This window comes from Rhipicephalus microplus, chromosome 1, assembly GCF_043290135.1.
Source record: "Rhipicephalus microplus isolate Deutch F79 chromosome 1, USDA_Rmic, whole genome shotgun sequence".
In the NCBI taxonomy this organism is placed as follows: domain Eukaryota; kingdom Metazoa; phylum Arthropoda; class Arachnida; order Ixodida; family Ixodidae; genus Rhipicephalus; species Rhipicephalus microplus.
In genome coordinates, this window is record NC_134700.1 from 243,427,637 (window position 1) to 243,453,601 (window position 25,965).

The 25,965-nt window shown below is 42.6% G+C and overlaps 2 protein-coding genes across 3 annotated transcripts in view; one reads left to right on the forward strand and one right to left on the reverse strand.

Moving 5' to 3' along the window:
• The window catches only part of LOC119184931 (uncharacterized), a 54,666-nt gene extending 40,751 nt beyond the window's left edge, over positions 1-13,915 (reverse strand). Inside the window, exons 1-2 of the mRNA XM_075868350.1 lie at positions 13,709-13,915; positions 12,261-13,023 (exon numbers count right to left, since the gene is read on the reverse strand). Of these exons, the coding sequence (XP_075724465.1) occupies positions 12,261-13,023; positions 13,709-13,745 (800 nt within the window). The 5' untranslated portion in view covers positions 13,746-13,915. The remainder of the gene's footprint in view (positions 1-12,260; positions 13,024-13,708) is intronic.
• Positions 13,916-14,218: 303 nt separating this feature from the next.
• Positions 14,219-25,835, forward strand: LOC119184952 (uncharacterized). 2 transcript variants are annotated; one of them, XM_075891828.1, is made up of 7 exons: positions 14,219-14,659; positions 14,725-14,784; positions 14,882-15,019; positions 18,698-18,799; positions 19,937-20,035; positions 21,305-21,501; positions 23,165-25,835. In XM_075891828.1, the coding sequence occupies exons 1-6, from the start codon at positions 14,554-14,556 to the stop codon at positions 21,484-21,486; spliced, it is 687 nt and encodes a 228-aa protein (XP_075747943.1). In that variant the 5' UTR covers positions 14,219-14,553; the 3' UTR covers positions 21,487-21,501; positions 23,165-25,835. The 2 variants fall into 2 exon arrangements, with proteins under 2 accessions (XP_075747943.1, XP_037290001.2); XM_037434104.2 differs by lacking the exon at positions 23,165-25,835 and having other exon boundaries at positions 14,222-14,659; positions 21,305-22,761.
• The last annotated feature ends 130 nt before the right edge of the window (positions 25,836-25,965 follow it).

The following is a 25,965-nucleotide window of genomic DNA, read 5'->3' on the forward strand; positions in this document are numbered from 1 at the left end:
ATTTTGTATACGGACACGTGTCGGTTTAATCATGCATGCTTATCTATATACTGATAAAATTCTTGCACACTTTTCATTTCTACCTTCCCACAGGTGCCCCACAGCCAGGCATAAGGGCCAGCACGCTTGGCCTTATAGCGGGCTTCCTGGTGAAAGCAGCTGAGGATTGCATTACTTGCGACGACTGCATCGGCAAAATCAAGGCTCCCAGCTCATCTGGACCAGCTACTGCTGTGATATTTAATTTAGACAGGGGAGGGCTTTCATACCCAACGATCTCATTTCTTTCCTTTGTGAGCACTCTAGAAAGGGCCGCGGAAGCATTTGCGCCATTGGCCATTTCCAAAAAGAGGCCGATGGCACTTTTTGTGCAAACTGTGCTACCTGCAGTGGCCTTGAACCCTCTTTTCAGCCATAAAGGCGCTACTAGCGAGCACCGAGAAGCCATGGCGCGGCTAGTGTTGCAAAAATTTAGCCGTCCTTTCTTCTCAAACTACGTGCGGGACAAAACAGCCAAAGAAGGAAAGAGAAAGAGAATAGCCGAAAAGCCAAAATCTCGCAAGATTTTAAAAGTTTAGTTGCATGCCTCCATTGTATCATGTACGCGCCCAGAACCTTGCTAGCACATTTTATTGAACTATGACCCAAATGCACGCAGCTCTGTACGCGTACATATGTTTTTCTTTATTGCAGACACAAGCCGTCACTGTGTGCCAGCAAGTAGGATATTCTTCGAAAGTGCAGAAACTTTGTTTGAAACATCAGCTTTAACTGGCATATTGTGGCACGCATAAGTAAAGCGACAAATGTGTTTTGTTTCATTTTGAAGTGCTGTAACATTGCTCGAATCACACGCATACACTCGCCAAATTCTTTTAGCAGAAACCTTGATATCACTTTGAGGGATCTGCTTTTCATTGACAAACGAGTATAATGGCACATTTTCAGCATGTGTACGCGCCCCAACTGCGGGTGTCGCCCTTGGGCGCTATCAATCAAACATAACCACTAGTACAACAAAGGCGGTACTATTCCGCCCTAAAAATAAGTCTGTTAATGAAAACATACATTTCAAGTATGGCGATACTATTATTGAGTTAGTAAATTGTATAAAAATTCTTGGAGTTACATTTTCGAGCAATATGCTTTGAAACGATCGCATTTACAGTGTGCTGGGTCAGTTATCTCGCGTAGAGGGCACGGTGTACAGTGGCAAAACTGTTCTACTATACAAGGTAAAATTCTTACTTTATAAATGACTGTTCTGTTGGCATCTTGCTTATTGTTTCTTGGTATGAAGGACTACGACTAACACGCGCTTACAAAAACTGTACCTGATGCAAAAGACGTATATTAGAATAATTTTTTACTGGTCGTATGATGCTCGCAGAAGTGAATTGTTTCAACAGGCTGGAATACCACCCCTACATCGTCTCTACGATTTTAAGTTAGCATTGGTGGTCAGGCGTCAATTTCAAGAAAGTCGACATTATTTGTACGACCTCTCGAAACTGCAGCCAAATAATTTGTTCGAAACATGACATAAAGAAACATGGAAAATAAAAACTTCGAGAACAAACTACTCCACAGATAGGTTGTTCTACACAGTTTCTACGTTAATTGATAAATATGTGAAAGCTGGCATAGATTTCTTACTCTGTACCCGAACTCAATTGCACGATATACACATGTATAGTTTTCAAGATTTCTTTGCAGTTGCTACATTGTTATCATGGTTGCTATTTTTATTTTTAGAATTTGAACTTGATATTTTTGTAATTGTTGCTTAGATAACATTGCTAACTGTTTGCCAGTGCTGTCGTGCTAAAGGCGTCTGTGGGCCTATGTCAAGCTGCCTCTTTCGAAGAGCAGCTTTTACCTGCCGCTGTCCTTCATCAAACTATTGATGAAAAATAAAACATTATTATTATTATTATTATTATTATTATTATTATTATTATTATTATTATTATTATTATTATTATTATTATTATTATTATTATTATTATTATTATTATTAACTATGCTCGACAAGATGATGATAATGATGACGATAAAAACTTTATTGGGGTCGCAATGTGTTGCCCTCGATAGGCACATCACTGCCTTTACCATATCGTCTCATCGCACGGACATATAAAATCATAGAAACGCGCATCGGCCAGCGCTCCCCGTTCCAGCAGACAAACTCCCGTAGCGAAATTTGACGCACAATTTTTGTTGTGTAGGTCACAGTAAGAGTTAAAGCTTCAATTCCTGTGTCTCTCCTTGATATGCGTCCGTGGGCGTATGTGCATTATTCTCTTCTATCAATTGACTACAAGTGTAACACCTGTCCAGGGCGAGTGTCCAAGGTAAGTGCTCAACAGGGGCACTGCGTTTCACCTGACGCGTCCTAAACAACCTAAAATCAGTTTGATATTCTATTACCAATGAGTACATTATTAGTCAAAAGCTTTATGAATACTAAATTGAAGTTTTTTTAGGCTGGAATGGCAAAAACAACCATGCAGCAAGACATTTCTACGCAAATATACAGCTTTAGAAGTCAATCAACCAGTATAGCCTAACTACTAAAATGTAACACATAGCACACGTTAGCCTTTTCAGCAAAAAACAATCACACGTATAGGCAGTTTGTCACAGAAGCAGACGCATGGTATCAGTCCGTCGCCCTCCTGCCGGCCGCACAGTAGCAGACGAACAGGTTATAGGTAGCGCCACCTACGGCGAGCGATTGAACGAGAGCGGGGACACGCGCTCCCATAGGAACCCCGCTATCTGAACAGGTCAGGAGTGTAGTAGGTCATGCCCAACAATGCCCTTCTAGTTAAAACAAATTCAGCCAACATCACCACAAGTTCAATCACCTTAGTTTCGAAGACACTTTTACGCTGATTTTTTAAGCGTGTAAATAAAGTTGTTTAATACTTTAAAAAGCTTCACAGTAAAAACCTAATAATTCAAATTTCGCTGGACAATAATCAAAAAAGAACGGTCAAGTTTCAAAAACTCTCAACAGCAACATTTTTGTTTCTAATTGTTTTACAATAATTTGTAGCCCTGTATCTGATTTAGCGAGAAGCTAATCATAAGTGCTTTAGTGTATTTTAAATAAATGCCACCTAAGACTAAGAAATTAGGCGCTTTTGCAACCACCCGCGTTCAAACGTGGCCTCAAAGATGTAAAACGCGTCGCTATCTCAGAGGCCATCACTCCGACTTCGGTGACTCTAAACGCGCAGTTTTCAAATCGGGGCACCCGCGCGCTCTGAAGGAAACATTAGTGTGGGTGCTTTCAGAGTGTCCGCCTCAGGAAAAAGAAAGACATTCCCGGTGTTAGCAGCCAAAGACACCTTGAGAGCAGTCCGACAGCAGAACGAGAAGGGAGAGAAACAATAGCCTTCGTTGAGTGCCTGTCCTGGTTTTGTGTACGCTCCGTGAATGTTCCGCGACGTCGACAATATTCGCTTTTCTTCTGGAACGTCACAACGGGCCTCTGGCTACGTCGTAGTAGTGGCGATGTCGCGAGGAGCTGAAAACTCAGACGAATGTTCATGCTTACTTTAAAACCAAATTAAATTTTTTTGTTCAATGTATTTATTCTTTCAAATAAAAAACAAAAAATAAACAAAACTTTTCAAATTTGGTGTTAAGAATCATTTAACTGAATGCCACTTTACTGAAAGTGTCACAAAAAATAAATAATTACCTCATTGCATTTTCACTCACCTGATTAAAACGTATAATCAAGTACTTATTTTTCATAAGAGGAGTGAAGATGTGCTGTGGAAAATTTCAATTGCGCTGTTATCGACCACACCTGGTAAACTGGTAGGTGTTCTGTGACCACACTTGAACACCACAGTTGTGTGCATACAGATGTTCTCTAGTTGTGTTCTTCGTGTTTACTTGAAAAGTTTCTAAAATGCACTGTAGCGAACTGGAAAAATCTCTGCAGATGGCTCAGAAACATTCCTACGGGTCTGCAGAAAACCCAATTCTCTTTTGACTGAACAGGATCAACATATTTGCATTATTGCCGTAAATGTTCTCGTGATCACTGGCTCGGGATTTCAAGTTGCCTCTTTTCAAAGCCTCTGCGGATAAAAAGTGGTGAATGCTTCAGTGGAGAGGCAACTGGGCGAGTTATATATTTCGAGTCCTACTTTGTGTTAAGACACATTGTGAAATGAGGAATGATCAACACCTCCTAAATATTTTCGAAGACTGCGCTCTGACAGGTGACGTCAGCGACCGCCGTCCTACACGGAGGAAGGAAAGGAAGGAGGAAGGACCTTTCCTTTCTTCGTGGCCGTCCTACGAGCCGGTTCCTCAAACCAGCCCTTCCATCCCGTTTTCTCCCGAGTCCCGACTGCACTTTTCCTCTCTTGCTGCTTGAGGCCAGTTCGTAGAACCAGTCGCTCTTGTTTTGTTCTTCGAGTGCTACCACAGAACACCTGTATATGTGCTACTTCTGCGGCATGCAGGTCTCGACATGCCAAATAAGTGTTGTGTGCCTATGTGTACGAGCAATTACAAGACAGGAAACAAGGAGCAAGTGTTTTTATTCTCAAAAGATGAAACGATCTTCAAGAAATGGCTCAGTGCGATTCCTCGATGGGATTTTGTGCCTACTGCCAACAACAAGGTACGAAGTAAATTCTCACCACAAAGTGGTGGTTTATGAGGGAGTCATGACAAGCGTTATGTTATTTGATTGTATAAAAAAGGGTAATCCTGTGCTCCACACGTTTGCTACTGTAAAATGCGGGTATGCGCCTTACACTTCCACGCATCGGACATGGAGCGTACATCATCGTACTCAGATCTCCGGACAGGAAAGGTGCTTGAAGCTGCGCCTTGGGTCAGTTACATCTATATTTCCTGGCTGCCCTTCGTATCTGTCGAAGCAAAGATGCCCTCCCAACATGGGAATCTCCAGATGCCAAGAAAGCGCGCCTCGAGGCTCGTGCTATTAAAGAGTACGCGGCCTTGCATTGCGAAAAGCAAAAGCAGCGCAAATTTGTCTCCCTTCCTAAAAAGATAGAACGGCTATAAGGAAAATGCATCCCAGATGAATGGACCGTTATTTAGCACCCAAACTGTGCCATGTTCCTGAACATTGTAAATGAGTGCATGCCTGTTCTTCAGTCCTCTGTTACTGTGTTCGAAGATCTTCGTATCACTATGTGTGTTCACGGTAACTTTGTAAAACGCACAAGTGACTGTGTTGTGCCAGATAACATCAGTGATATTAACGAATTATGTGACATACTGATTAGGTTGCAGCAGATTTCTGGCGAAAAATGCTTGACCTGATGCTACTGACTCCATAGCAAACTTCTTGAAAAAGATTGAACAAAATGTCCCCGATAATAAAAAAGGACACTGTCAAATTTTTGAGGAAGCAAGTGGTTGAGAAAGAGAAATTGCAATACTCTTTGCAAACAATGGTACTTGCCTGCATATTGCACACCATATCTCCCCATGCTTATAAGTTTTTGAGTAGCTCAGGTTCTTTGATTCTGCCACATCATAGTACTACAGAAAATGTGTGCTCATCCTTCAAGCTATCACCCGAGAATAAATCAGATGAGCAGAATTTTCTAAAATACATTGGTCAGAGATATAAGAAACTAAAGTCGCATGAGACTGCCGTCACTCTAATGATAGACGAAATTCACATTCAACCATTCATGGACTACAAAGGAGGGAAGATTGCAAGGGCAGCAGTAAACACAGTTGAGGCTGCAACGACTGCACATGTGTTCATGGTTCAAAGTATGTTAAGCTGTTTTCGCAAGGTTGTTCACATTATTCCCGTGCAAAAGTTAAATGCTGAGTCGCTTCATGCTGTCTTGAAAAAAGTCATTCTTGAGCTGGAAAATATAGGCTTTAGAGATGTAGCTGTAGTAACAGATAACTCCATTAACAGGAAGGCTTTAAGCGTGTTTTCTAACCCGCCAAAAATTAGAATTACTTACCCACATCCAAATGATGCAACGCTGCCTTTGATTTTACATCGTAGATGCTGTGCACCTGTTAAAATGTATTAGAAACAATGGCTTAACCAAAGAAACCATAAAACCCACTTTTATTTTTCCATAATTGACCTTACCAACAATTCTGTCCACCATGACATCATACAATGGGCGTCATTCAAAGAACTGAGAGAACTTCACAAACTTGAAGCTTCTGAGCTGTTGAAGTGCAGCTACCGGCTGTCTTCGAAGGCTTTAAATCCAATTAATTTAAAAAGGCAAAATGCGAACCTTGCCTTACGGGTTTTTAACACCTTTGTGGCTGAAACCTTGAACGCACACTCTGGTTTGCCCGCATTTTCCCAAAGGAAAGAAACTGCCAACTTGCATCAGAATAATTCTTCATTGGTGGAAGGTTGTCAATGTAAAAGCCCCACACAAGGGCCATCACCACCGTGTGACGTATACGAAGAACCAATTTCTTCAGTGAGTGATGATCCCAAGCTGACATTTCAGGACGCCTTCGTGACCTGGCTTGACGTATGGGAGTTTTACAAACACGACAATGGCACGCTCACTAAAGAAACTTTTAACGCTTTGAGGCATTCAGAATATGCTCTACTTGAATTTTTTAAGTATTGCATCGTTGAGCTTGGCTGTAAGTATGTGCTGCTGGGACAAGTGCAAACGGGCGGTTTGGAGGACAGATGTGGGCAATACCGACAAATGGCTGGGGACAGTATCAGGCAGCTTTACGAGTGTGAAGGCAGAATTCGCCTCCAAAACACTCTTCCTGTGATAAGCCCCGGGGACCTCAACGACGATGAGGAGCTTTGTTTGCAGGCTGCTGCACATTCATTCAACATTGCTCTGTGTCAGAAGACCTGGACAGTTCGGTGGCTTCTGTGCTTATTCTGTTCTGAAAACACTGAAGTGTGATTTCTGCCGAGAGCAGCTTGTGGAGTGCCAAACACCAGAATCGAGGATGCAGATGTGCACTCTTTAATTGATTGATTTGTGGGGTTTAACGTCCCAAAACCACTATATAATTATGAGAGACGCCGTAGTGGAGTGCTCCGGAAATTTCGACCACCTGGGGTTCTTTAACGTGCACCCAAATCTGAGTACACGGGCGTACAACATTTCCGCCTCCATCGGAAATGCAGCCGCCACAGCCGGGATTTGAACCCGCAACCTGCGGGTCAGCAGCCGAGTACCTTAGCCACTAGACCACCGTGGCGGGGCGTGCACTCTTTAGCAGCTAGTGTGAATAGAGGTGGTCTAAAATTCTCCAGACCATGTATCATCACTGTCGTGATGCATGCTGAAATAGTTCTGAAGAAGCTGCTTCAGCCAGAGAATGTCACAATGTTTTTTCAGCAAGAAAGCCAGAGGAATGTCTTCAGGCAACTGATAATTGAGTCACTGCCTGAATTCGAAGACCTGGTGACATGCGTAAATGGGCAAGATCCAAGTTTGCTGATCAGCATGATAGCAAAGTGTGCAGCAAACATCATGTTGAGTAATTACTGCAAGCAACGAAATGATGTGGCTGCTATTGTAAAAGCTGATGCCAAAGTGCGAAAGCTAAAAACATTAACTTCGAAGTAAAGTGCAGGTTGAGTTTTTGAATAATATAGTGTTTTTTTGTGTGGGCTTGTACTGTTTTAAATGTATGTACATAATAAACTCATGCTACCAAGTATATGGGCCAATTTGTATCGTAATCAAAGTGTACTTCGTGACTTAGCAGCACTTGCGTGCAGCAAATCAGGCGGCTTCAGGTGAGCTAATAGACATAACTATTCTTGGCGAGATTGCTGTGAACTGCGTGCGAGCTGTAGATGCAGCAGACTGGTTGAGTAGGAAACGGGTTCAAAGCAGCGAGGCGGCGCACGACCACAGATGACGTAGCTGACGTCATGACGCGCGACACCCAAGCTTGTCAAGTTCTAGGAGGCGTTGGAATGATGCAGTGCCAACCATATTGCCCAACTTGCCGCCATGGTAGACTGAGGGGAAACAGGAAGACTCTACATCCATCTTTTATATAACACTCCTAAAGGGGTCTTTGAGTTAATAAAATAAAAAAAAGTGAAGAATCTGCACCATCGCCCAAATGGCTTTTTTAAATGCGTAGTATTTCTTAGTGAACCAAAGGTAGTTCGAGTGTTACTATCTACTAGTCACCTACGTCTGCGTGCTTGCCTCCTTAACTTTGTGTTGACGCAAATTGGCATGAAAAGGTACGAAGGTTTTACTGTCTGGTCATGACATGAATAATGTGAAAAAGATGTCATGTACGTCATTAAACAGTCAGTTATTCTACCACAGAGCCACACCAGGTTGTGAAACTGCTTTTGAAAAAGACCTTAATAACGGTGCAGTAGTGCTGGCTATCTAATTTATTCAACAAACAATACATATGTACTCCTACAATTAATACAGGCATCATGTCAAACATTACATATGTATCGTATGATATCATATCAGGTTAATGCCAACCATGGTTCCAGTGTTGGTTCCGTTTTCATATCAGTTTAATAAACATTGCATTTATATTACTTGCCAGCGGCTTAGCATGAAACCTGTCTCCATAAGGTGTGGGATCGACCAAAAGGTAGGCGCTTGATGGGTTGGCATACTTTTAACGGTTATATATCACTTCCATCCCAGCAATGGGCACGGTAACAACTTTCTCCATTTTTCTGGACTGGCCCGTTGACTTCAGCACATTTTTTTTTTAATACTCATGTCCAGATAGCGTTGAGTGCAGGGTGTTTTTTGTGTTGGAGAAGTTGACTGATAGGTCTCATTTGCCCATCGATCACAAGACAAGCAATGCCCATGCAAAGAGCTGCAAGCATTCCTCTGTGCTGTGGAACAGTACATTCGTCAGTTTGTGTCTGCATCTGAACAGTTAAAGGGTCATGCCCAAGTGCTGTAGAATAACACAGCATTTTGACTAAGGAAATTGGACTTTACAGTATTTACAGAAATTACTGAAGTGCCAAATCTGATAACCAGAAGGGAAATTGGGGAGATACGATAGTACTGTAACCGCAAAGACAGCCGCGAAATGAAGCAGCATTAAAGCAGCTAAAAATCAATTGCATAAGCAGGACGAAAATATGTATTATGAGAGAGAGGCAAGACATTGTCACAAGTAACTCTGACAGCACAGTGAACTTCAAAGTTCCTACTAAGCCTGAAATACAACCTGGTGCATACATACATGAGTACCAATGAGGCAGCAAGGGTTAGGCGTGTTTGTAAAAAAGCATCCGGAAAAGGCAGAATAACAGTCAATTTGATCAAAGGTTGAAGATTATGTCTAAGAAGCTGGCAACACACAACACATTATATACTCAAAAAAACAACAAAGTTGGAAAAGCAAAAGAATTATGTTAATACACAAGAGAAACGTGCAACACCAGAACTGTAGACCGATCAACTTATTTTTATTACACATTCATGAAGGTAATTTCGAAAGAATAACAGTGACAGTATAGTTCAGTCAACCAACATAGAGAAGAATCCGGTTTCAAAAAAGGATGAAAGCCATGTGCTCAATTAACCAATTCACATAACTACAATGAACTCCTTTATAGTAAATACGAGATTTGCGATGCTTGATACAATGCAGTGGTGCTACAGAGGTCTTCTAATATGAGAGTTTCTGTAAACACCATGATCTGGTCACCAATCTGCAGGACTTCTGCCAGAAATCATTTTAATAAAATGTTGCCCTTTAAATCAGCAGAAGTGGAAATGAAATGCCACAGCAAAACACAGTGCCTCGATGCAAAAAGTTACACGATCTCTTCTTATGCATTTCTTGAAGATGACTCAAAGGCGAAAGCCTGCTTTTTTTTTCTTCTCAGTCGATTGTGTTGATCCTTTTATTACTGAACATTGTTTGAATTGCACACTGTACGACACTCGAAACAAGCAAGTAGCAGCATTTCTGGAATATAAGACGTTAAATGATGAATTGTCGCCCCACTTGATGGCCAGCCAGAAGTCATGAGTTCCTGCATAAAGCGCATTTTGCTGTCGAGCCGACCTGCACAACACCACTGTTTAATATCTGACTCCATCAAATGCTCCACTTATCACAGGAAAGACAGAGAAAAACGTGGCTACCAAATTGTTTTACAAGTAATTTTATACAAACAGGCAAGCAAACATTTCAAGGTGTTGTTTTTATTATTTCACTCAATATATAATGCAAACCTGAGTCACCTGACACACCATGATGCTCTGTAATAGCCGACCAAAAAAGCTCAAAGTAAACTAAAGCATTCACACTTTTAACAATGTAGAACATTCATAATACCACTATTTTATAGTAATCATGACATTCCGGACATAGGTAGCTTTTTTTCAACAGTCCCTGCAGTCTGGTGCGACAAATTTGTGCAGGATGATTCAGGTGCAAAATATTTCAGACTGTGCACTCGCACGCAATCTCAGTGCCAGACACATCGGGCAGGAAGCCCTTCACACTGAGCAATGGCGAGCAAACAGTGCACTCATTTTTCGCAGACATAACTTACAACATACTCTAAGGTGCACGCAGCAGCCCGTACATTTTGCGAAAACGCAACTTTATATTCTTGCAAGGAAAGTCTTACAAGCCTCGTTTATATCGGTCAGGTGCCTGAGACCCCTCCCCCCAGACACCCCCGGCGTTAAGCCCTACACAAGCGAAGTTCAGTCAGCACCATGCATGGTGTCGCGACTTAATCTGCATGCATGACCGCGCTAGTATATATAAACGTTGCATTTATTATATGGCTGCATGTAGCCTAGTGGCTATAAACGTTGCACACAAACACTGTTTCATTTGCAGGCTAATCCTTGGGTCGTGGTTGTGATGTCTGGTGGCCTCAAGATCAAGATGCACGTCTTGACACATCTGCAATACTGTTGTTATCAAACTTGAAACTCTGGTGCAGTTTCATGCAATCCACATAATTTTATTAAGATGACACAGTAGTGGACTCACTGTACAGTGTAGTTTATCCAAAAATCCATCTTTCAAAACATTTTTATATAGCCATTGTAAGTTATGGAATAGAGTTACGGGATGCCTTAAGAATACGGTGTCGTCAAGGGGTGCATGAAACATAAGTAGGCATCACAGCAAACACATACAAATATGCCAAAGGCACATTGCTCCTACACAACAAAAACAAGAAAATTTCTATGGCAAAATGCATCACGCAAGCTAATACAATCTTGCTAATGTTGTTCACAGCAAGCTTAGAATTCTTCAAACGACTACCATAGAAAAAATATATATTTACAGAGAATACCTTAACTACAGGTGGACTGCAGATGACACCATACTTTGTGACGATTGACCATTTGCACAAATCTCCAAGCTGGCTTTCCTGCAAAGTTGTTTCCAAACCTCCTTCCCAGACTGCTTTTCTCAGTCTTGTTTTTGCCTTCCCCCCTTCCTTTTTTACGGACGACAGGTGTCTCGCCCACCATGCGATCTGAAGGTTCATTTGAGGTGGGAAAACTACACAATAATTGTTGGCAGACAAAAGTCGTTTTGTCGCACTCGTGCCTTCACTGGAATAGTAGTGGTAAAAGCACAGTGAGCAAGAAAAGCAGTTTGGTCACAATAGGTTTTTTCTTCTTTTGATTAAAAAACAACCTTGCGGGAAAGCCGCCTAGCAGATTTCTGCAAATGGTCAATTGAGAATAGATGTGCAAAAGACAAATACACACTTTCAACAGGTCTGGACACTTGGATAAGAATACAAGATATTCCTTCCCACAACCAGCAACCTTGTAAAGTGGAGCTATGACAGCAGCATCAATCGAACATGTATATTATAGTTGAGAGAAATAAGTTTACCTTGGTGGGTTATGGAGTACAAAGAACTGAACAACGGAATGCATACTAAGAGATGGGAGAAGTCGGCAGAATTAATTTGCAGGCAAAAGAGAAATTTGCTCGTGCAGGACAGGGTAAATGGGTAATGACTGGGAGGTTCTGCAGTGAACCTAAAATAGGTTGAAGGTCGCAGTAATCGCAGTGCTTTAGACATTGTTAAGCATGGGCCTTCGGTGGGCTGACTTTTTGAGTTACAATGTGACTCCGATTAGTACACTTCGTAACCCTGCACACAGTGAGGGCCACGCTTTCAATTCCAATATCACCAGCTTTCCCAATCAGCTAGTCTTGCACACAGAGCAAAAATAAGTAACACAGCAAATGTGCCATCACTGTATTTGAGACAAAGTACAGACATGATTCAAGCAGTTCCATCGGCTACACTTTGGTAGCCCACAATCATTTCGTTCGGTTCCTCCATTTCAACTAAAATGACAGTGTCTGGCCTTGGCCCCTCATCTTCACTATCCTCCTTCTTACAAGACCGGTCATAATCGTGCGTCTTGCTATGCTGCTTGAGGTTGGCAGAAGAGCCGAAACGCTTGCCACACTCTGTACAGGCAAATGGTCGCTCGCCAGTGTGTATGCGCAGGTGCTGCCTCAAATTGCTGGACGTTTGAAAGGCACGAGGGCACTCGGAGCAGGCAAACGGCCGCTCGCCTGTGTGAGTTCTTTCGTGCTGCCTCAGATTTGTGGATGTACCAAACGAACGGTCACAATGCGGACACGGGAAGGGCCGCTCACCCGTGTGCGTTCGCCGGTGCTGCCTCAGGTTGCTCTCAGTGTTGAACCGCTTCTGGCACACATCGCATGCATAGGGCCGTACCGAGGATGTGTGGCATATGGTGTAGTGCTGCCTCAGGTTGCTGGCACTGCTGATAATTTTCTTGCAGACGGGACACATCTGTGGTCCCCCCCTTCCCGTAACCCTGCTGGTTGTCACCGTCTCCTCGGCAGCAACTAGGGGAGCCCTCTTGGTCACCGAGCTCTTGGCCACCACCAGCCCACGGGGCTTCACTCCACGGTGTGCCAGCATTATGGCACTGCTGCGGTGAAAGCATGGCTCTGGTTCTTTCGCTGGGGCTGGCTCACTGGATGCAGGCTGCTCGCCCGACTTCTTGTCATCTGAGAATATAATTATGGCAGGCGCTGCATTAAATGCTATTATCGCAGCACAAATGGTTATTTGGTAGGGCCATCTGGCTGCATAACACTTGTGTAAAATGATTTCAAAACAGCGAACACTGCATTTAGCTGTTACGCATGATCGCATGAAAGCAAGTGGTGAGGCACCGCAACAGTAAGAACGTTGGTTCCGACTCGGCTTGCAGGAATCCTAAATTTCTAGCACTGCGTGTATGCTAGGTTCTAATTCACTAAGATACTGAATGTTGTCCTCATTTTTTTTTTCTTATTCTTCATAGAACAAAATGAATTTATCGATTTGTCGGTTACATTAGGACACCGGGGATACGAAAAGAAAATAATATATCCCACATTCTCCCTGAGAAAAGACATTCCCAGTAAGTATCAACTTTGGCCGTGCTGACGCTGGAGCAGCCGCAGCGGTGACGGAGCTCGGCTGCTGACGAGAAAGACGCGAATTCGATCACGGCCGAATTCTGAGGCGTGCGACTTGCACGCAACTCCGGATGGCCGACCAGAGCACTGCACAACAGCACCTCTCGAGGCCTGCGTCGCTTTGGGATCTTATACGCCCTAAACCAACCAAACGCAAATATAAACAGCGCTTTAGGGGGCCACAATCGCCACCGTAATTACCGGGCGACATGTTGTGCGGCCTGCTTACCTGACTCCTCCGTGCGATCGGCTATCCGTTTAATCATTATTGCGGTTGGTACAGCTGCAAGAGATGATCCACGCGTCCCGGCGACAAGGGGATCAGGCTTTAAACGGTATCACCAGTTTCGCTGGAAAGGCCACCGCGCGGAATGCTTCTGAATCGCGAGGTTCTAAACGCCGCCATTTTAGAATTCTGCATCAGAAGTGAGAGAGAGAAAGAGGAAACACGCAATCACGGGCTCCGGTTCCTTTTCGTCCTTTACTCCTTCCACTAGTGCTACACTAGCGCTAGAGTTACAGTAACTTTAGCGCTAGTTTAGCGCTGTATTTGGTTGTAATATGCAGCGCTAAAATAGAGCTAAAAGTAGCATATGCAGTAATTCTAACCAGCGCTAAGGCTGCTAGAAAAAACTCAAAACTCGTTTTATTTAGGAACCATAATTAGCGTCAGTTGCTAGCGCCATTAGCGCGATGTAGCGGATGTATCAGTTTATTTTGGCATTTCGCATAGCCTTCGAAATAGCCGTTCACAATTACCAATAATATTTTCTGTTGTTGGGTGCAAGCGTTACCTTGCACCTCGCAGTTGTTTGAAACTTGAGACAGGCTGATTCGAAAGACCGCAGGAAGCTACTCTTTGCGTAACTGACGTAGCGTGTGGCAATGCTACTAAAATGAAATGCAGCGCCATTGTCCATGCACTTTTACTGCTTTTACTCTGGCATTGCCGGTCTTGTGCAGCCGTTAAGCCCGCCGAATCCGAAAATCATAGAAAACTGCTGTTGTTGGTCGAAGTTACAGCGTTACAGGCTACTATAATCGTAGTATAGATCGTAGTGAAGTGACTTAAAAATGCATGATGTCGAAGGTTTCCTCAACAAGCTTGGGCAGATTCGTACAAAAACTAGACAAATTGCGCACAAGGCCGAAGCTGTACTGCGTAGACAACAGTCGATGGGTAACTTTAGACGAACTTTTGCGAGTGAATGTGTACTGTTACAGTTCTGTGCTTGCTTTTCGCAGTGCCTGAACTTCGCAACAAGAAGGACGCGTGGATACTTGAGCAACAAAGACGCAAGAAGGGTATGCCACTGTTTCAAACAGACCTGGTTCTGTGCTGCTAGACGATGTTTTAAGAGCTTATAATGCATGCGCCCACTTTGGAACACCGCTTTCGTAGATGAAATCGAAGATTTGGTGGATTTGATGCGGCGTTACCAGCAGATGTTGGAAATGGAGAAGCGGGATGTAGAACACATGACTGCCCTTGCCGACATTTGCGACAAGAAACAGAAGCGCCTGGAACTGCACACGTTGGGTAAGTTTTCATGGCTGCTCCCTCGTAAATATGTGCCAGAATGACAATTGGATCCCTTTTAGGGACGTCCAAAGGCGTTAACTCGCTCGCGGGTTGGGCTATAGCCCCTCCTAAAATGATGCGCCATGACTTTTGATCGGTGCAACATGGTGGTTTTGGGCCTTGTTCTGTGATTAATTGTAAATCAAAAGACCTTCTCAGTGACTATGTTCCTTGATGAGCCGAATGAGTCCCGCACAAATGTGTTTCACTGGTAAAACATGCTGCTAAGTTGTTGTCCTGTGCATATCATGGCACGTTTTAAAAATATGCGAAATTTAAGGAGCATGGATGTAATGCTGAGTGTTCCTCAGTAGATGATGTTATGTTATGACAGGCTCAGAGGTATATGAAAAAGAAAAGGCATTAAAAAGAGATAATTAAGTGGCAAATTGCACTGTGTACAGGTCATAGAATGGTGAAAGAAAAGCAAACTGCCATATGAAAGGTTGTAGGGAAAGTAAATGACAGCAACATTGGCACTGACAAGAATTTATTAATGCAGCGGTTTTCAGTTAATTGAATGGCATGTATAATAAAATGTAATGACATTTATAAGCAGTGTGTTGCTCAGTCGAGCGGCCTGCACTCATCTGCCTCTCCGAGTCTTTGCAATTGCAACCTGGGATTTCATTTTGAAGGTCTATCTCTCTATCTATCTGTGTGTGTGTGCGCGTGTGTGTCCTTGTATGTAATGTGCGGTCAACCAAAAATGTTTACAGACCACAGGAGCACATGCCAAACTAGAGATACTGTGTATGCTACCATATACAATAACTCTAGGCCAAACTACCTGTCCACGCCACCTACCATCGACCGCAGTGCTCAGCCAAAAACGGGTCTTCGTGTTATTCTCTAGTATACTAGTTTTATACTGCAGTACAACAGTATATTGTTAGTTGTTTTTACACAAAGCACTTATTTGCCTTGTGAGCACCTCAGTTTTGTCTTGATAGCAGAATCAGAGCTATTGTGACATGCTGCAAATAGTATGCCGTTGGGTACATAACACTTTGTGGGAATGATTGCAGCAGAGAACAGCAGTGATAGACTGTGCTCGAGATAGAAGTATATAACCACAGTTGCTCAATTGTGCATTACTTTAAAAAGTGGAACATGGTAAATATTTGTGTCCAGGAGGGAAAATAGCCTGGCCATCAATTTAAGGAGGGATACCTCCTGGGCATGATCGCTGCTGGCGTAACGGTGGTGTCGCAAAAAGGTTGTTTGCTACACAATCGCGGGATCTTTTAACTTTCCTGGTCGATAGTATATATGTACTGTAGTTGACAAAAAAACGTCGGTCACATACAGCTGTTATTGTTTGGGGAGTGCTGAAGAGGCAACATTGGTAGCATCACTGCGATGCGCGACTAAAATGCCATCAGGTCAGGATGTTATTTTATGGGAGATAAGTGGGTGAGAAGGACTTCATGTGTACGTGCCATGCAAGGGTGTCAAAATGGCTGAATCCTCTGCCATATTTTGTAAACTTTCATAAATTGCTGATAATTACATCATTGCGAACATGCAGTCATTTTAGTGTTTTGTTTTTACTAGAACACTCGCGAGGCCACGTTTAGGCACATTGTATAGCTGTACAAAGCGTGACAGTACATGGGTAGTAGCCTTGCTACGGCCATACCATGGAGTTGGTGACACTGTAATTAGTTGTTGAAAACTAATGCTTCCAAGACAAGATGGTCTTTTTGGAGATCCTAGCAATATTCAAAGGCAGCTCTTCTTTCCTTTTTTGCTTCTCTCGAAATAACTTATTTGTTAAGGCGCTTAAAGGGACACTACAGACAAATGTTAAGTCAACGTCGATTGCTGAAATAGCGTTCTGAAAACTTCTTCATGCTTTTTTTATGCCAAGAAAATGCTTATCTCGAGATAAAATTGTGTTTTGGTGGTCCACAGAGTGTTAGCAGGCATCAACTCTCCCACTTGAACCTTCTGACGTTACAGCTGCCTTTCCCAACATTACCTGCCTGTGCTGCATGGCAGCCAACATTGCGGTTTCTTGCACATGCAGCACAACAGGGGCCATTGACTGATACAATACAGAGCTTACTTCGGCCAGCGGCGAGAAGCTGTAGTAGAAAAGTAGCGAGAGCCACAGCAGTAACAGAGACTATCGAAGCTTGCCGCAGTGGGTCTCCAGGCTCAGCAATCAGCTACTTCGAGCTATTTTGTGGCACTCATTGGAAAGCCACGTAGATTTTTTTTTTCTGCTGTTGCTCAAGCGGCATACATCATTTGGGTGTCCGACAACACTACACAGATGCAGCATTTCGTTGAACTTATCGTGAGAGCGACTCTTATGAATGCGTGAATATGTAAAGCACATGCAGTAATACATAACTAGCACTGAGGCTCGACCTTGCAAGTGGAACGCAGCCTGGTGAAAATGAAACTTTTGAGCTACCCACGCTGTTCTCCATGGTAGAGCTAAGCAGTTATTTTTTTGTTGAATCAAACAGAAACATGCAAGCGGCATTTTATTCTTCTGGTTGCTATGATCTCGTGGAATTGACTGGGGGGTGGGGTAGGAATGGGAGCGTCTCCGTCCACCCGCTGTGATAAAACGGTGCCTTGACCCTGTGATGATGTGGGTTTAGCTGCACATTTGTCAAAATTCTTGACTGGCACAAGGGACATATAGAGGAAGCCTTGCTTGGTCGTTGGCTGTGTGTCAATGACATAATACATGACATCATGTCATGTTGCTGCAGGGGGCGTAATCATAATGGCGAGCAACGCTTATTTCACTTCCCTGACAAGAAAGTTGGGAAAGGCTGAACGAGAAACTGAAACCAGCCAAATGAGTTATTCAATACTCTGTGAACTCCTTATTACAGCACTTATTCACAAAGTTCTTGCAGAAGCATGTTCAAATTGCTCAAGTGTGCAGCTATCACTTCATCGTACATTTTGCACCATGTGGTGTCTTACTAGCCCCTGAAAGAAGACGTTTACAGTTTTGTGCTGTCCTGGTGGCTCCCTAATCTCTAAGTACAAGAGAAGATCAGTGTTTTCAATAGCCATCCTAATAATATTATATTTTCGTTATCGTGTAATACTTTGGCAAGTGATTTTGTCATCGGAAAGCATGGCTTCATACAGACACATTGAAAAATGTGTTGAATAATTCAGTTATTTCTTTTGTTGATAAGTGGACCTCCAGTCATATACTTTGTGAGAATACTTCTGGCACAATTGTGTAAAATGTATGCATTTAACTCGCAACGAGTGAAAATGCACACCACATTTTGATCATGCAATCTTTATCAAACATGTAAAAACATAAAGAGAAATAATAGAGACAGATTACATTAGAGTCCAGATTTCAAACGTGTAAGTACTCCAAGAGTGCACATAACTGATAAAGAAATGCAGCTTTTGTTTCCCATGATGTGTTTTGATTCGCTGATAACATATGCGTATGTATAAAAAACTGGCTTTTCCACTTTTCAGTAAGTTAGTGGGAAGTCAGTGCCAGTCTTTATCATTTGTGTGTCTTCTCGTGTCCTTGTTTTTTTTTTGGGCTCTACATACTTATTGTATATCTAGGGCTAGGTTACTGAATGTACTATGTGTCCCAGATCTGTTGCTGGCCTAGCATATTTCTATTTTCAGCTATACAGCTGCACAACCAGCTGCAAGCAAGGCCAGCAGGATTGGAGAATTTTGCGGATATTGCTACCAATATGGCCGGATTGCAACTTATACGAATACCTGGTGAGTTCTTGGTGGTGACATTCAGCTGGTGCTGCAGTACCATTCAAAGTGGTTGCATGCTTGACCCTTATTTCGAAACTTTGAGAAAGGCACTGGCAGAACTGAATTTCAACTTTACTTGACAAAAGCAACAGTTCATTCATTATTCTAGTATACCCAAACTGTAGACTGCAAAGAATACATAGGAGCTGTGTGGTTCAGTGTGGTGTGTAATTTGTGTTTGCTAGAATAATAGATGCATTAGTTCAGTTCAGATTAACCCAACTAAAAGTATCAGCAGCAAAGCGTGGCCATTTCTGCATAGCTGTATTTGTTACTGCCCCATAATAACAGTGGGGGTTCTCCTTGTACAGGCATTACGATAACATTGTAGCATACAGAGTTCATATCACGACCACACTTTTTTTGCGGTCAGATGAAGCACCTTGACGAGCAATACCTGTCCAGTTATAACTAGCGAAACCTAATTGATTGAATGATTTGTGGTGTTTAACGTCCCAAAACCACCATATGATTATGAGAGACGCCGTAGTGGAGGGCCCCGGAAATTTTGACCACCTGGGGTTCTTTAACGTGCACCCAAATCTGAGCACACGGGCCTCGACATTTCCGCCTCCATCGGAAATGCAGCTGCCGCAGCCGGGATTTGAACCCGCGATCTGCGGGTCAGCAGCCGAGTACCTTAGCCACTAGACCACCGCGGCGGGGCAGCTAGCGAAACCTATGCTTGTTAAGCCAAGTAATACATTCATTAATAGCCTGGTACCCCTGTCACATGGCACATGTTATGTAATTCACAGTGAACGATATTCATAATGAATGTCATTCCGATATTCAGTTCTGCATTCACAGGGCTATACAAAATCTCAATTGCAGCAAGTGTCACTGTTTATCGGCAGGCTGATATGATAACAAACCGCTACACATCGTGCTTTTAATTTACATATTTTCTAATTATCGAAGTAATACAATGGTAAATATAGTGATACTACTTCAAAATATACTGGTATGTAATTCAACACCATCGTGTTGCGGGGTGCCTTTGAAAAGCCACAGTTGTTCAAAATTTATCCTGACTCCCCCCCTCCTCTAATGTGCCTCATAATCATACTTTTGGCCTTAAACTTTTTATCACAGGGCGTGGCTACCGGATCTGCCTTACCTTACTGGACCCACGCCAGCCTCAACGCTGCTGCAGTCTCCTGTTGCTACTTGACAGTGAAGGCAAATACAAAGGCATGTTTACCACCAATGCTTCTTTCAACTGGGCATGGAATTGTGGTCAAGGCTGATCAGAGCTTAGCAAAATGCTTGTCGGTGCATCGGCTTCAACACACCCCTGTTTAAAATTTTTTAATTGCAAGCTTCCATCCTCCCCTTCCTGCCTCCCCCCCCCCCCCTTTTTGAGACAGGTCAGTGATAAACAGGCCATAGCTATCTGTGGCACGCTGCTGCAAGAGACGTGATGTGCCATGACTAATATGCCCCAGCAACAGATTGCAGCAAAAAAATGCCAGACCAACTTTCTCTTGTTTGTGTACCTTCAAAAAGCTTTCCCTCAACAGGCCGTATTTCATGTTTTGTGTAGACGGTAGAGTGTTGTACGGCACAATTCAAGGTGTTTTACTGCAATAAATACTGTAGGAATTGTTACTCCTTTGCTCCGGCAAGGAAACAGAATTTGCACCTGAGCAAAACTCTTTGCCTTGTCTTCCTATTTTTCTTTATGTGTTTCTAACGACAACAATGAATGGTTAAAACTGTATGCTATGCGTGGCGACCTGAAAAAGTCTGCGTTGTATGTACCTCAGTACTGCAAATCGCACAAAAATAAACAACAAACAAGACCATGCATTAACTACTAATGTGGCAGTTTTTGTAGTGAACAAGAATAGAAACACATTCCGGAGGAGATGAGGGTAGCAGCTGCCACTCCCTTAAAGCGCTACTCCTTTGAAAAGCAATGTCAAACATTTTTGTGTCATGCCGTCATTTGATAAGTTGTAGGTACAATGGACTGTCACCCTTGTTTGTATTTTTTCCACTTTGCCAAACCAGCAGCTTCATAGTTGATCAGCCCATCAGAGAAATCTAAGTTTTATTTAGGTCTGAATTCGCTTGCTGCCTGCCACAAGCTTTGGCTTATGGTTTACTAATATATTCACTACTAGAGGGAATTTCGGTGCTGCGATCATTCAGCCCCCACGGGAATGATGAGGGTCACATTTGCTGAAGTCAATCTTGTGAAAAAGCAACTCCAGGTCACATGGGGCCAAATGGAGCCAAAAGAACAAAGCCTAGACCAATTCATCTACTACCTATTATTTCCGTCCTAGCTGGAGAGTGCCATGTGTTGCAGCTTTCATTGATACTTACACATGATTATTTCCTAAAGTATTATAAGGAAACGCTATAAAAAGTGGTTGTAAAGCTTTGTTTATTTTAATGTGGTCGGAGAGTGAATTTGGACACTAGGTAAATTATGGCTGAACCATGTTTTTTCAGCGCTCGAGTGTGAACCTGCTCTAGCCAGCTTGGATGAACTTGTGACCGAGCTGCGGCAAACGTGCAACCTGACGCAGTTTGTACATCGTTTACGTCAGGAATTCAAGAAACTCTTGCTTGCACACCCACCTTCTGCAGAGACAGCGCAGACCGAGCACAACGATGCTGTAGCCTCTGCATAGCATCATCTTCCTAAGGTTAAGCCAATCTTGTAATGAAATATTAATGTACTTCAGTACATAATTTGCCTTTCTAACAGTTTCTCGGCGAATGCTTTTGTATCGATAAGTTATTTTCATATTGTAACAGTGTAAGCAGATTACTGCTGCTGCCAAACCATTTGAGTACTTTATTCAAGACAACTGTGCTGTTGTGGACAAAACATATCAGTAAAGTGTTATCAGGCTAGCCAATGCACTACCTTCAAAATTGGTTTGAAACATTGGAGTCCACTTCAGAATTTCATCAAAATATCTATATGTGTCAACTTCTGTGAACAAACAGTGGTACGTGTGCACAGAACAATGGTGTTCTTCTCAATGTTCCTTGAGAGGTGTATTCTTACATTTTTTTTTTATATGTTCGCTCTAAAGTCATAAGGGTCTTTTAGTTATGCAGATTTATTCGATTTATTCAGGAAAAGAAAGGGTGTAGCTTGTTTTTGTGTGACTTTTGTTGAACTGCGTGCAACCATGGCGTCCACGTTTCTGGGCGCCATGTACTAAGCTAGCAAAACCTCACGATAGTACAACCTGCTTTGTTGCCGTGCGGCTTTGCACAAAACTTTATCTGTAATATAGCTAAATACACCTTTTGGAAGTAATGTTTAAAATTTGTTGGCTTTTTTCACTGCATGGAATATATGATGAAGACATACATGGTATTATTTCCAGGCGACCAGCTGAATCAAATGTTCCAATTTGGAGAGCACCGATAAATAGCACATTTAAGCAGAGCCGTTGACAAGCAAAGGCCTATTGAACAATGCTGCTGCTGATGAAAGCATTCAGTTTGATTGCAACTATGAACACATTGGTAATGATGATCAACGGTCGTAAAGGCAATGATGAACACATTGAAGTAGAGCTGTGGCCAAGAAAATGGGCCTTGAATGGTGATAATCATGGTGATGATGAAAGCATTGAACATAAAAATTGTGTCATTAATGATTGTGATAATGAATGAGATTAATGAAAGTGCTGAATTGGAGCCATTAGCAAGTGGCCACATGAATGGTTATGATGACAATGATTATATTAATTATCTTATTGAACTGATGACAAAGGTGTTAACTACGATAAGTAGTGACAATGACTAATGTGTTCAAACAGAGCCGTCGGCAAGTAAAGTTCCCATGTACGATGAAGAAGTATGATGAGCCTGGTGCAATTTGTGTTCCCGGCGTCCACATATGTTGACACTCGTTTTTTTTTTTTTAAATAAAGCTAAATTTTCCATCCAGGTGTTTAGTTTATTTCTTTTTCTCATATAAATTGTAACAGCATATGTACCAAGAAATATTTACTTGCACAAATGGATTGGCCGTGGGATGCAGAGGGTTTATCACATGACTGATAAACATAGGAACTCATGCAGAGCCTTTTTTGGGAGTTACCGAGGTGATAAGTAAGCATATAGACTGTAGGTCACAGCTTTCCTTAGAACACTGTTTTTGAGTGTCATAGAGACTCCTTTTTTCTAGCATTTATCAGTGTCTTGAATAGCCTCTTGAAAGGCACATACTGCAGCCACCAGAATGCATGTTTGAGATAAGTTCTATTGCGATAGCAACTATATGGACACTCTCGGTTGATTTTGCTTGCACTTTTAAAACGTCTTATGGCTTTGTTTTCACAACAGTACATCTCATCATGAACATTGCGGACCGACATAATGAACTTCTGCCTTCACAACTTTTGTGCGGTGTGCCTAAAGATGATAGTTACTGGAGATTTCAACGTTAATGTACTTTAACGTGAAAACCAGTGGCTTGTCACATTTCTGGATACCAAACAAGGACTTTGCCTGCTGTTGGACATCACGCAGCCAACTATTCACAACAACAGCTGTTTAGATACTGTGGTTACTGCATTACTGCCAATTCAAGCACAATTGATCATGTTGAGTACATTTCGTACGGTTCCTAAATCTTTTAGCCTTACTTCGTATAACAGTCATATATGTGTCGCTATCGCATTGATTGCTTCGGCCTTGAGCCGAAACTGTGACTTTTTTTTTTTTTGCAAAGCCAGAAGTTTCTTTCATGTCGAGTTAAAGGGGTCCTGCAAAACTTTTTGAGCATGGTCAGAAAACGTTGCCGATCGGTACTAGAGGCTCCCGACAACATGTGAGTCAAATATTATAGCGCAGCACGTGGCCTGGAATTCACTATAAATTATCAAGGTCAGCTCAAAATTGCTTTCTCTTTTCTCGAAAAATCACGCAATAAGCCCAATAATCACACGTAGTAAGGCCATCTATCAGCCATTGGCTGATTTGAACATGGCGCGCTCACTCGTTACAGAGATCGCCGCAGGAGACCACTACTTGTCCACACGTATGCGCGCGATCACACAGGAAAAGTCGCGCACTCGAAGGGGAAAAAAAAAAAGAGAAAAAGTACTCAAGGTCACGAGGCGCACGCGACATATTTTGTTTGCCCCACCCTTTCCTTCCTGCTTAGCTTCCAGCGCTTTCGTTGGGACAAGAGACGAAAGAATGCGATTGCAGTGCGTGACAAATCTTTGCAACTCCGCTCGTACTGGATGGATTATTAAAATTTTGCTGCATTGAATTCGTGAGGCAATAAGCTCTTCCAGTTAATCTATTTCATGGTTACTAGAAAAAGTATTTCAGGGCCCCTTTAATGTGTTGTCCTGAAGTAGAGTTTGATTTTGCTACCATGAAGTTTAACAAAGCCTTCATAATAAGTAATCTTGCACCTTTTTCTTTCACAGTTGGCACAAGGCATTGATGTGCTTCAGATACATTCACAATTTGAGAGCATTGGTGTGGAGACTAGCTTCAAACCGAGTGCTCCAAAGAAAATTTTTGTTTTATGCTTTTGTGCATTTATTGATATTATTGATGACAGAGGAATGTACGTGGATGGGTATTTTTGTTGTTGAGCTGTCATAGAAATGCTTACACATATAGCACCCTTTAGGATCCAGAGCGTTCCTGAAGGGCGGTCTGGCTATGTACAAAGAATGTTTAACCTAGCATTGTACTGTTGAGAAGCTGCAAACTTGGAAAACTCACCAGGGATTTTCGCTTGTGATGTCAGTCCTTCCAGCAAGCTTGTATTTTGTGTAGATCTTTGGCGCATTGCACAGTGTTTGCATGACATGTTCATTAGCTGACACATAAAAAACATCGTGTTGGTGAAGATGAACTCAATGAACAGTTTTCATATTAGTAAAGCTAGCTTTTCTGCAATGCTGCTAACCCAACTAATGAATGCAAGTCACTTCTGCAAACAGATTGTTCAAGTGGGATTGGCTGACGCTATTGCGTAGAAAATGTAGACTCGGTTCTCATGATGCAGGCCAACGTTACTAGAACCAGGTCAGTTTCGCAGCTCCCCGTAGGCTCGCGCTCTCCGAAGTGGCCGCGGTGGCCGACGCGAGAACTAGTGGCGCTGCTGTGCCATTTTGCTTCAAGCCACGCGCGTTGTCTGCTGCAGCGCGAATGATCCGTGTTGTCGTCGCGGCTCTCGCCGGTCGTGAGAGCCGAGATTCGCCATTCACACTTGCGCAGTAAACTCAACTGCTTCAAAAACCAAAATTTGTAAATGAATTGCTCCATAATCACTGCTAAAATTCAGGAGCCTTTCCAAATTGGGGAACTTATTTTTATTTATTTATTTAAGTATTTATTTACTTATTTATTTAGCGGCCGTTCCCCGAACGCTGTTTTCGGGTGGAATCGGTTGGGCCCTAGAAGCATGTGTTGGACGGTAGTTAGTAAGGCATGATTAGAAAAATAAACTGCACTAAAGACTCGACACCAGAATAGAAGTACACAGGACGAGTTGTTAGTCTGCGATTGTCCAGTGTACTTCTATTCTGGTGACTCGTCTTTAGCGCAGTTTATTTTTCTGATCGGCTGGGAATCTTTCAAGTTATTTCCAGTATTTACCAGCCTGTAAAATGGCCCAACTAAAGGGCCACTTGGCTATCATGGAAACTCTGTTCAAAAATCTAGTTTTCTTTAAGTCGCAATTTTTCTGGAATGCATAGTTATTAGCCATCTTTCTCGTGATAGAGTTCTATCGTGAGAGTAATTAGAGAGCGCAGTTATCAGCCATCTCTCTCGCATACATTCACTGGGTTACTGCCGCGTACTCGCTACTTTTTGGCTACTTCCTTGTCACGAAGGGCGTGCGGTTAGCGCAGAGCTTACAAGAAAAGAAAGCAAGCAAGTCAGATGCCGATTATTGATGCGCAACTGTATTACTCCCATATGTTTTTTTTTTTTCGAGTATGTTTAGGAATAAAAACAAAAATGATTAAAGAGAGAAAGAACAGCATGCCCTGCTTGGCTCACATTCTTTATTGTGCATTGCACGATTATCGAAGAAATGCTTACGATTTACAGCAGTTTTGCCTTCTTTCTTGCAGACTGCACTCATTCGGATACCAGCATTTCACTATTCTTCT